Genomic DNA, 12,390 nt, shown 5'->3' on the forward strand with positions numbered 1-12,390 from the left:
TCACTTATGACCCACTAGAAGTGTATGGCGGTGTATTTATCTGCAGAGACGCCTTCTGCCTGGTTTTTCTTCTATTTTTGCTATATTTGGGATGTTTCTGGGCACAGCTTGCAGGTGAGGTAAGGACTTTATAAAAAGGTAGCGACCAGGTGCCAGACCGTAGGAATCTCGCATCCTAAAGGAAACTAAGAAAAACGCAAATATAGCGAACACCAAGTGGACAAAGGTTGTTCAAAAATGATAGTGAAACTGGGGTTAGCTTTCACTTTATTGCTGGCGACGACAATAAGCTTTCTGAATTATTAATAATACATATGAGCATTGCGGCAGTAGTCCACCGTCCACAGTCAGCTTTTCACAGTGTCGGAAACCAGCCCTGTTTTCAGCTTTGTGATGATGCATTGTCTCGCTAACCTAAGAGGGTTTTTGAAGAGTTTATTTAGCCTAAGAAGTTGGAGAATTTTCTCAACATATTTATCACAAACATTCAACAGTCACACATGTGGAGACACATGGTTTCTCACTGGACAGCAGGGGGATGGAAAATTGTAGAATTGTAGCACAAGAAACCTATAACAGAATGCCAATTCAAAGCTAATTCATATTTTTCGGTTCATTGCTAGCATTCTGATTATTCTACTAGCTATGTTTATTATTCTCTGCAGTTTTGCTTTGTTGCTAACAAAAATTAAATTTTCATACCTTATGACCACATTAAAGAAAATTAAGTACTCTCTCTACTTTTGAAAGTACACTTGCTAAAAATGTATAAAGCATTTAAAAAGCGGAGCATTTCAATTCTTAGAAGAGTGGACCTTGAACATCTACTTTCTGTCAGCTCAGATCTCTGTAATTGCCGCATCACTCTGATGAAATGAAAACACATCTTAATTAACACCCACCCTTGCTGCCCTTTAATTTCTCTCTTTCTCTCTACAGATATGGGGCTTCTACAAGCAAGGCTACAAGTGTAAAGGTAAGAGAGCAATGCACTCAGACTTAACCCTGTGTCTGTTGCACAGATGTGTGTGCTCCACGCAGAGGGACGAAGCCTTAAAAGAATTAACGATTCTTTTTTTGATGCCATTGAATCCCAGCCATCGTTCACAAACACATGCACACACACTGTAGACAAAGATCTGTAGAGTTGAAGTGCTGAGTAAATGTAATCAACACAGAAACAATGGCAAATAAAACACACTGTTTTAATGTCTGTTTATACACACAAAGCTCCCTTTGCTAACCATTGGATAAGCTCCATCAGCTGAGACCACACTACACATAATACACTATTATTTGCCCTTTAAAGGTTCCCAGTAGACCAGTGTTTGAAGAAGCTGCTTCATTTCACGAATGTACATACACACAGGCAGCCTCATCCTCATTAGCCTTAAAAACACACACGCACTCAAACAGCTTGCCTCTTCTCCCTCTATGGGTGTGCCGCTGGTGGTCTGTGATGACGCTAAAAATTAAGTAGTGATAATCTGCAGACGTTCAGCGCACTAAATAACCTACGCTGCATATGTTTCCACACAGATGTCAAGCAAAAACTTTGGAAACGATGCCAAATGTAAAATGCAAATTATGCAAGTTTCCATCTGCTGGAGTGTTTGGAGAAGTGATTGATTACAGCTCTGCTTTATGAATGGGAGAGGTTTGAGTGGGCAGTTATTTTACGGGCAGGATTTCATTGTTTTGTCAATTGGTCAACAAATTAGTTTCAATTGGTGTTTAAACCACAAGGCTGTGTGTGTGTGTCTGTGTGTGTGTTTGTGTTCAGCCTTCTGCATGCGTTGGCTTCTACATTTTTGGAAAAAATGAAATATTACTGTATCAAGTCCAAGAATAATCTGAGAAAGTAGACCTACCTTTTTTTGAAAAACAAACGTTTCAATTACCAACTCTCTTATCCATTCTTATTCTTAGCATTAACTGCTTTCCCATTCATTCAGGTTCATCTCAGGTTGACGCTTATTAAAAAGCTAACAAGTTAACATCAAACATATGAGTTGCATAGCAACTAGAGTAATTAAGGCTCCTTGGGGCCTTTGAGGTCTTGTGGTCTGTTACTAACAGTGCTCACCCTGTGCCTTGTGTTTAGGAGAAGAAGATTCATATTCTATCACTGCTTAACTTCTTAATTACCAAGACATGTTCTACTTAAATCAAGTGTTTGTTTTTTTATGCCTCCACACCGGTGACAGCCATGGTCAGACACATTATGTTTTCTGGTTGTCCATTGATCCCATTCTCATGAAAGCGATAGCTCAAGAATGCCTAAAGGGAATTTCTTCAAATTTGGCACAAATGTCCACTTGGACTCAATACTAAAGTGATATGTGAATTTCGGTGATCATAGGTAAAACGTCAAAGTGACTGTGACCTCGCCTGCCTCATTTTTGTGAATGCAATATCTTAAGAATGCCTGAAGGGAATTTCCAAATTTGGCACAAACATCCATGTGAACTTTACAACAAACTTACTAGATATTGGTAGTCAAAGGTCAAGGTCACTGTGACCTCATCTGTCACATTCTTCTGCATGTGATATGTCAAGAACTCCTTGAGGGATTTTGTTTTTTCAAATTTGGCAACAACAACCAGTTGGACTCAACGATTAATTGACGAGATATTGGTTATCAAAGGTCAATCACTGTGACCTTGCTACAGCTCATTCTTGTGAATGCAATCTTTTAAGAAGACCTTAAGGGAATTACCTCAAATTTGGCACAAATGTCCTCTTTGACTTAAGAGTGAACTGATGGTGGTTAAAGGTCAAGGTCACTGTGACCTCACAAAACGTGTTGGCCATAACTTGAGAATACATACACTAATTTGGACAAAATTTCATGCAAATTTTTAGCAGGATAAAATAATGAAGTGATGACAGTGTATATCCAAAAAGTCAACCGTGACATCATAATGTATTGAAAAAAAAAAAAAAAAAACACTTTCTGGCCATTATCATAACTCAGGGACAGATGTAGAGCCGTTTGGTCAGATACTGAATTAGTGACACAAATCTTGGGTGTCCACCTTGAAACTGTGCTGATTGTATGATCTTCTGTGTTGCCAGGGGGAGGATGTGTGTGAAGCATCCATGTTTTCCCAGACATGGATATAAACTGTTGACTGTTTCGCAGAGGTGAACAGCCATGAGACAGTAATTCTAGTTTCTCTGTAATTTTAGCTTTTCTGGTGCAACTCAGTTATTAAAAGACAGACATGCTTACATGATTGCTGCTGTCGAGACAAAAGGAGTAAAAAAAAATGGCAGGAATGTGAAAAGAGATTAAACACCCATACCCCCAAACACTGTACTTTCCCATCGCCTCTCCTCTCTGGAGAAGTGTATGTCTGAAAGTCTGACTGGGAGTGTTCTGGCTTGTTCCAGTGCATTAATGAGACCACAGGAAGTCAATGAGAGAGGCCGCTAGCCATTCATCCCCATTACCATTGTTAGCCTGTACTCAGGGAGGTAGAGAGAGCGGCAGGGACATAATTGAAATGAATCACCCTTCCTTTGCAGAGCAGGAGCAGAGTGTGTTGAACTCTGAATGTGTGTGTGTGTAGTTAGATGTGTGTTTTGCAGTGGTAGACTTTAGATATTTACACTTTGAGAGGCATCTCACTGTCTTTGAATCAGCATGATGTCACAATCCCAGTATTCACAAAGACAAGTCTCCTCTTGTCTTTGACCCTCTCTGTTTAAATGACTGTAAGTCAATACTATGGGACATACACTTATTCACGTTCTTGCAAAGGGATAGATGAGATGATCAATACCACTTTCATTTTCCTACTGTTTCCAGTCTTTATGCTAATCTGCAGTTGGCTAATCAGCTGTAGCTTCACTTTTAATTGACAGTGGTATTGTTCTCCTTGTGTAGCAACTTCTTCTCAGCAATAAAACAAAAACACGTATTTCCCAAAATGTGTAACTTTTCCTGTAAGCCTGAACCCCTCCTTTGTTGTCAACATTTTACAGGTTTATTCTAGCTTTGGTTGATGTGTTCTATGTCCACTGAGTGGGTGGAAGCCAAAGTGATGACAACCAACCCAGTCACCAGAAGAAAATGTTGGCATTATATGTTTCTGCATACCACAGATCTGTTACATTTGTACATTTTATATCATGTCAACGTATAAGCTGACTTTGTCAACAGAATTTGTTGTGTTTCAGTGAGTCATTGTTGCATGGGCTGCTTTTTAGACACCAAAAATACATTAGACTGACACGTATTGGTACTCAATGTCAGAGCCGTATGCCCTTTTGGAGGACAAAAAGCCAAAGATCTTATTGATATCAATGCAATTTTGTGTGTGTTTAGATTATAACTTTGACCTTTTTTAATGCATTTATTTCTTCTTAAATAAACATTTGTCTGAACCCTCAGACTCACCGGCAATCCTGTTCGACATTCTTCTCACTTAGAGGCTATAGAGGCTATAGAGGCTAGAGTAATGATACTCGTATCATATTAAACTAGAAGACTGAAGGCATCCAGTGGTACCAACCATGTTATGCTAGCTTCTCAGGAAGTGAGCCAAAAAACGCTCCACAGTCAGGCTAAATTTTGGCAAGGGAAAACAGCATGGTCTTTTCACAGAGGTCCCTTGACCTCTCACCTCAAGTTATCTGAATGAAAATGGGTTCTGTGGGTACCCACAAGTCTACCTTTTACAGACACGCCCACTTAATGCTAGTCCCATGCAACTTTGGGCACAAACTATGGACTTCTTTGCATGCAGTATGAATTTGTTTTTGAATATTGCTTCATACTGATCTCGCTGAACAGTATTTGAATTGCATAACTTGGGTCTGACTGGAATGTGATGATGTAAGCCCCAATAGTATTTCATTGTAATGAGACCTTTTTTTTTCTTCAAACAGACATCACTCAATAAAATGACCTGTTGTGGCCTCTAGGATAGTCACAGTCTCATGAAACTTTACAGCCAAACACTAGAGACCTTAAGCATTCGGATGATGGATGGCTATCTTGGGTATATTGATGATAAGGTGGATTTATCAGCAGTTTCCAAAACAATTGCTCGCCATCCAATTGCCGAAAAATGCAATTCTTACAGAAATTACCAAATATCAAGTTTTTGACACCAAATCAAAGCACAGATTTTTTCTGTGGTGTTCCTCAAGGTCTTGGTGTCTTATTGTGGTCTTCTAAAGGGATTTTGACCATTGTGTTCAGTCCTCAACATGCCTAAATTTAGCACCCATCACATGGTATCAACTCCAAAATTGCTGCAACAACTTATGACACATAAATGATCATAGGAATGGCTGATTAATACTTAAGTTATAATGTTCTAATACTGTATATGATACAATATGCACTCTAAACCTTTAAAATCTGAATAGGCGCCTGACCAAAATGAAATGTTTATTACAGATTTATGATTAGAAAAACAGAGTGACACAGAGTGACACAGAGTGCTGAGCTGAATCTCATATTAATCTTGAGGTTTCCAGCTTCCAGATGATGTATACCATTTCTATATGGCATATACTGTTGACCTGCTATCTCCCCCAGAAGATCCCTTGTCCCACACAAAAAAGCAGACAAAAATGGGTCTACATGTGTTAAAGACATGTCTAATAATTGGTTTGCGACTTTGCCTGAACCTAAAAGTTCACAATACCTTGATGAATTAAGCTTCCTTGGTCCCTTTAGTGTACGTCCATCCATGTGGGATGAATGACGCAGAGGCTGGATATTGCTTATCCGGACGTCTATAGTTGATTGAATCACTGTAATCACTGTAAGTGCCGTCTGTAAATAATCAGCCTGTTAATAGCCAACTGTTTGATCTAGGCGGAGATTTTGCTGTAGATGACTGATGCTGCTGTGCTGCAGCAGCTTTCCACTAAAGCTAACATTAGCTATCCTTTAGTTGTAACATAATGAATATTCACGTATCTTATGGGCTTCAAATCTGTGTGAAAACCTTGGTTAACCTGCTACAGCTTGTAGGCATTTTTCCATTTTTCTCCTGATGGGACTATACATGTACATGTCCCACCAAGAGGGAACACAGAGATGATGATGTTGCATTGCCAGGCTTGCATTACTAATTGAAAGTACTTTTTGGAGACATGCTTTAACCTCCACTTTGTATGCTGTTGCTGTCTATGCTAGATGCTGGATCGTTTTTTCCCCAAAAAATGGCGTGGTGATGAAAGCCTACTCTGGATGATGTCTTACCAATCTGATGCAAAAGTGTCTTTTTATTTTAACCCAAACATGATCTTTTCCTAACCATAACAAAGTGGTTTTTGCCTAAACCCGACCACGTGCCAACCACAGCGTTTTTGACATGTAAAGTTTCGTAAGGTTTCAACATATCTGCTACATAATAATGTACAAATGTAACAAATTTGTGGTTTGCAGAAACATATTTTTTTTTGGTGACTGGGTTGTAATAACACAGCAAAGTCAAAGCAATAAACTAATTTAAAAGAGTGTTGAGAAGAAGGTTCTCTATCTCTGCATTTCAAGGTAGACGGCTCATCATGGATGAAGTGGGTCACACATTTCCTGACTGAGGGAGAAAAAAGTCTTTTAAACTAGCCTATTATGCTGCCGAGGTGGCCATGACATGGGATCTTTTAAACACCATTGTGAAAGGTGTCTGAAATTTAAATGTTGAGGACAATCTTCTGTAGTGGTGTCAAGGAGAAATTCTGGTCACCATGACTGAACTACACTACAGCGTATGAGTGTGTGTGTTCAAGTTCTTTGACTCATGTTTTCATGATGCTTTGCTCGATTACCCATCGCTCCTCTCCTCTTAGACTCCCCCTGGTTGACAGAGTTGTTGCCAGGCACAGTCGGCCTCAGCGTGTGCATGTGCGAGTGTTCCTGTGTCTGCATGCCGTGTCGAAACTCTTCCCCGTCACCACTTGCTCTGCCGTTAGCCCCGATGTTTCTGTTTGCACCCGTCCCTCTGTCTGATCCTCTCCGTCTCTCTCCCCCCCGTTCCCCACCTTCCCCTTCTTCCCGGCCTTCCCCTCTCTTCTTCCCATCTCGCCTCCTCTCTCGGCGACTCTCCCTCCCTCTCCCCCGAACTCCCCGTCCTCTCCTTCTCTCCCGTCACCTCTCTTTGCCGCCATCCCTCTCCCGCCACATGGACGCTCCGGCGGCAGCCTGTGGGGTGAACTGCCACAAAGCCTGCCGAAGCCGCCTGGCCGTGGAGTGCCGTAAGAGGACAAAGAGCATTAGCCACGAAACTCCGCCAGCCCTACAGGCCAGATCCTACAGCTTCCCTCCACCTGCTAACACCCCGCCAAGCCTGCAGAGCACAGGTGAGTGAATAAAGTGCTCATGGCAAACAGCCTCACAGTCTTAAAATTTGCAAAAGCACTGGCAGAAGAAACCCTAATGCAGCCATCCTCTTAGGAAAGTAAAGCTTAGAGAAATTCTTACAACACATTTTTAGCACTTCACTCCACTGCAACAACTTCACCTTTTTGATCGTTGCTTTTGTCTCCCTCCGAGCATATGGAGCACTGACATTTGGAAGATATTCTCATACAATAGGGTGTAATTTGCAATGGAAATGTAATTGGCCCACCGTGGCGAGGCCAGTGACTCATAGGTGCAGTGTTTTCATCAGAACATTAGCAAAAGTGGTGCCCTGCCTGGCTTTAATATCACTGTGAACCCGCTTGATCAATGGCCCAGACGACGCTGCAAGACAAATGAAAAGGCACAGTAAACAGACGAAGGCCGCACATCTTCATTAGCCTTAGGCAGTGTTTTGCATTTTCATTTGATTGACCAATCTATTTCTCATTTCTGTATCCTCACCTTCTCTGTTTCCATCAGTAATTGCTGAAGAGGACATAGAGACAGTGGAGGAGGGAGTGTTTGATGTCCACCTATAACCAGGTAAGAGAGGCTTTCACTTCTGCCGCTAAAGAAAAGTCCTTGTATTCTCGCACTACTCACTGAATTCCAACTATGATTGTTATTGACATCATCGTCTGTGTTCCTAATCACCGAAGCAGCAAATAGAAAATCACATTTTATGAACATCTGCTCTTTGATTCAATGGTGACCATTAAAGGAATAGAACAACATGTTGGAAAATACCCTTGCTTGCCTCCTTGTTGAGAGTCTAAATAAGAAGATCTCACATCTGTACGCTAAAAACGTAGTTGGAGCAGGCAGCTTAGCTTAGCATAAACACTGGGAACAGGGGCTCTGTCTGAACGTAGTAAAATCTGCCTACCAGCACCTCTGAAGCTCACTAAGAAACATGCTGTATCTTGTTTGTTTAATCTACACAAAACCCAAAGTGTAAAAATGACATTTGGGGTTTAAAAGACTATTTCCTGGAGTGTTGTTGTCACTGTGACACTGCCATGCAACCAACAAAGACTCTATGAATTTATTAAAATAGTGGCATACATAACCCTGGCATATGGTGCTGGTAACCAGATCTTGTTTCATTTGGACAGAACACAGACTGTATAAAATAATGGATGTAGCCATAGTGAGGTCACCCATTGGTTTGTGAACTCCTTTTTTGAAGCCTCAAGTTTGGCATTTTGGCTGTCGCCATCTTGGATTTTTGGAGTCAGAAGTTAGTTTATTTGGACTAAAGGTTTAACACTAGCGGCTAGCTTGGTTAGCACAGTGCATTCACAGCTGTAGTTAACTGTGATGATGCTAATACAATTTTTTACTAGCAAAAAACAGGCCTAAAACCATTAAAACAAAATTTATTTATTAAAAAACTGAACATCTTCATCCTTAGGAGTTATGTTAGTACGATTAAATGCTGAATGAGACTTTTTTAGGTGACCAAAATGTTACAGTTAACTTAAATGCACTGAAAACACACTGAAATAGTGACAGCTGCGGCGACACCTATACTCTGTGTATCTGGGGTTTACACCATGGCTACATTACCTATCTAACGTTGTTTCCATGGTAGCAACTTGTCAATGGATCGCACCAACCTGTCACTTAAGGCAGCCACACCCTTAATTATAAATAACTTTAAGCTTTGATCAAATAAAACAGGTGTGTTATATAAAAATTCACCTGGTGTACAGTTTGTTGAAATTTAATATTAAGGAAAACCATTTTATAGCAGACATAAACATGTTAGTCTCTCCTGTAAGGTTGGGCATTTCAACAGGGTGGTCAGTTTGACAGACATGAGATTGGTAACTCTTGGCAAGAAATGAAAAAATGAATGAATAAATGTGATGGCCAGAAGGAAAAACCAAACGTTAGGCTATAAACAAAGTACACTACATGGCCACCACAACGAGGTTGTAAAGCCGTGTTTGGGGTGATGACGGTCTTTAGTCTTGTTTAGCCACTTGTTAGCAAGTAAAAGCTATAAAAACAAAATTCACAAGTGGGGCATTTACTGATGTATTTTAGGTCGTCAAAACAATGTACAAACATTATAAGCTTGTGTTAATCACAGACCTTACTTCAGGCATCTAACCAAAAACCAATTCAAAAAACCCAACGACTTCAAGACGAGGAAACCGGAAGTGAAAAAATGCTAATTTCCGGGTTTTAGGATTTGTTCTTGCAGCACTCTACAAATACAAGTTGCATATGAATATGGCATCATAGACATTCAATCAAACAGCAGTTTTATCTTTTCAGATTGTTTGATTTTAATAATTTCATGCAGGCCTGCAGATAGAAAACTAATCAGCATTTTATAAGTGACTGGAAATAATGGAAAAAGGAAATCTGGAAAAAGGTTCTTCTTTCTTGTCTTCATTTGTTATTAGCCTTAATAAAGATGTAACATCATTACTTTTATCATTAAGCCAATACATAAGTTGGCAGATTAACAATAGAACAACAGATCACGCCTAAGAGCTTAAAAGACCATGGCCTGATCAAGCTACAAGGGAGCCCTAGGGCAAATATGAGCAATCAGTTGTTTGCAAAAAATGTTTTTAGGAATATGTATCAACTGGAATAATAATAAGTCTTGAGGCTATATTTCTGACACAGGCACTAAGGATTATAATCACCACCTTAAGGCCCTTTATTTTTTCAGTTGGTATTAATTGGTGCATATTCCCCAATCAGTTAGACTAAGAAAACCACAAACCAGATGATCACCAGCCCCATCCGGGACGCTGCCGTTATACACATTTATCACAGTGCTGATGTGTTTTCATGTAGATATATTCCTTCCATATTTAAACCTGTACCACTGGATGTATCAGTATCACAATCCTTGCAGAGGCCTTGAGCTTGTGTGTGATTTTGATGAACAGGCCAGTGACAGTCTCCAGCTCTCTATTTCAGAATCCCTCCTACGGTCGGTGTGCAAGAAGCCAAATGAGCGACTGTCGGGAGCCAGACACAGAATGTGCTACAGTATGTCAGTTCAACAACCCTCAACACTGATGAGAAATTGCACTGAACACAAGCCAGGATACCTACATGCTGCCACACAGTGGACACATACCGCAACGACAACACCAACTAACTCACATGAATGTGACAACCAATGTGAATGGAATGTCTTTGTATAATTTCTATGTACAATTTCTGCATTTTGATTATATGTTGGCCCAGAGTGTTGCTGTAAAACTTACTATATATATATATATGAAAAAAAAATCCATAAAATTGTATTTCTTGGTGGAATGTTAAAGTCAGTGGAGTTGATAATTTGAGCGCACTTTGCTGCAAATTGGAATGGCTGTCTATTTTTTTTTTTCTTTAAAACATAAAAGAGGTGCTGTTATTGCCAAGAATGTAAACCTGCCACCCAGACAAAGCTACCGTGTTCTTTGTCTGACAAGCTCCGCTGTTTATTGTTTATCATCTTGTTTTGAAATACATTTCAATGGACCAATAATAGGACCAATTTTGATGTCAGATAAAATATTGTTGATTCGTGGTGCCCATCTGAAGCATGATGACAACAGCAACCGTTTGGCCAACAAAAGAAACGACTGTGTGGACAGTTATAATTAGGATGGACTTTGAACAACGTTATATTTTTGTCATGTTTACCTGAATATCAGTAACTGTCCTGTAGTTATTGCCGTGGTGTTGTTTTCAGTATACAGTACTGTCTTGTACCAGTGCACTGACAGATGAGCTCTCCTTTTGCAGTACTGTGAATGTAGCACAAACAGTGAAATACTGCTGTCAGATGAAGATCTCATTTTCCCCAATAAAGGCTGTATGTTGACAGCAGAGAGCAGGAGGCTGGCTAACTTCCCACTGATTCTTCTATCAGTTTTTGAATGGTTTTCGGAGTTCTGTCAGTACAGATAATCAAAAGAATAATACCCAAACGGAAGCTTTTCATTTGACAGCAGTGTGTAAATTGTATATTATTTCCCTGAAGATCTGTTTTGATGCAAGTTGTATTTTGCTGTTTTTAATCCTGCATGCTTCTCCCACCATAACTCTATTTTCTGGACAGAGATCGAGGATTTTTTTTTATGCTTCAATGTAGCACGCCAAGTTAGCATTTATTTAGGAAACATGAAGTATTGAACTTCCAGACAGAGGAAATGTTTCTGTTGCTTTGTGCCTGTGCAGAGATGAATTCACACTCGAGTGCCATATTGTTAAGTGCTGGTTTGTCATTGAATGAGACTCTTCCTGTTGCTGGTATTTATTTTTCTGTATAAATAGCTAAATAGCTGCCGGTCCTTCTGTGTCGCTGCCTGCCTGACGAAAGATGTTTGTTGTCATTCTGTGAATGAATCTTTCAGACTGATGTCATGTTACTTCTTGTGGTCCCCAGACGATTCCCAAGTATTAAATGCAGCAGGCATCACTAATATGTGTTCTGGTTTAGAAAAAGGGTTTGTCTTGCCTCTCTTAAATGGAACGCTTTAGTCCTTATAAATCAACACTTGTATTGCAGTTCACTAGCAGCTGCTTTGATCTAGAAATACAGTCTGTTTGACTTACTTACATTTCTGTTAAAGGAATATTTCACCCGCAAAATGACCATTAGTTACTCACTGCGTTATCTTGAATTTGTGAAGAAAATTATGTTTTTCTGGCATGCCTTTACGTTGAATGGATAATCCAAAAAATCCTTCATGACTTGAAGTAATCAGGGTCTGCATGTAACAACAGCAAAAACTGTATCAAAACATCTTTTACAAAGTCTCACACAACCCGGGCTGTACACTCCAAGTCTCCTCATTTACTGGATTCTCCGTTCACCGTGGAGGCATGTGAGAAAAACAAAGTTGTCTTCATGCATAACTGATTGGTAATTTTGCAGGTTAAGTATTCCTATAATACTGATCATTTTCAGGTGAAAGCTAACAATTTCATATGATTTTAATATTTTCAACTTGAATAACTCATGTGTAATGCTGCGTTCACACTACATGCAACAACGC

General features: G+C 39.9%; 1 protein-coding gene across 2 annotated transcripts in view; it reads left to right on the forward strand.

Moving 5' to 3' along the window:
- LOC126404088 (RAS guanyl-releasing protein 2-like) overlaps nt 1–11,836 on the forward strand; it is a 54,722-nt gene extending 42,886 nt beyond the window's left edge. For both annotated transcript variants that reach the window (XM_050067081.1, XM_050067080.1), the window contains exons 14-17: nt 940–976; nt 7,168–7,326; nt 7,850–7,912; nt 10,316–11,836. In XM_050067081.1, coding sequence (XP_049923038.1) covers nt 940–976; nt 7,168–7,326; nt 7,850–7,908 — 255 coding nt within the window. In that variant the 3' untranslated portion in view covers nt 7,909–7,912; nt 10,316–11,836. The remainder of the gene's footprint in view (nt 1–939; nt 977–7,167; nt 7,327–7,849; nt 7,913–10,315) is intronic.
- The last annotated feature ends 554 nt before the right edge of the window (nt 11,837–12,390 follow it).

This window comes from Epinephelus moara, chromosome 17 (assembly GCF_006386435.1).
Source record: "Epinephelus moara isolate mb chromosome 17, YSFRI_EMoa_1.0, whole genome shotgun sequence".
Classification (NCBI taxonomy): Eukaryota; Metazoa; Chordata; class Actinopteri; order Perciformes; family Serranidae; genus Epinephelus; species Epinephelus moara.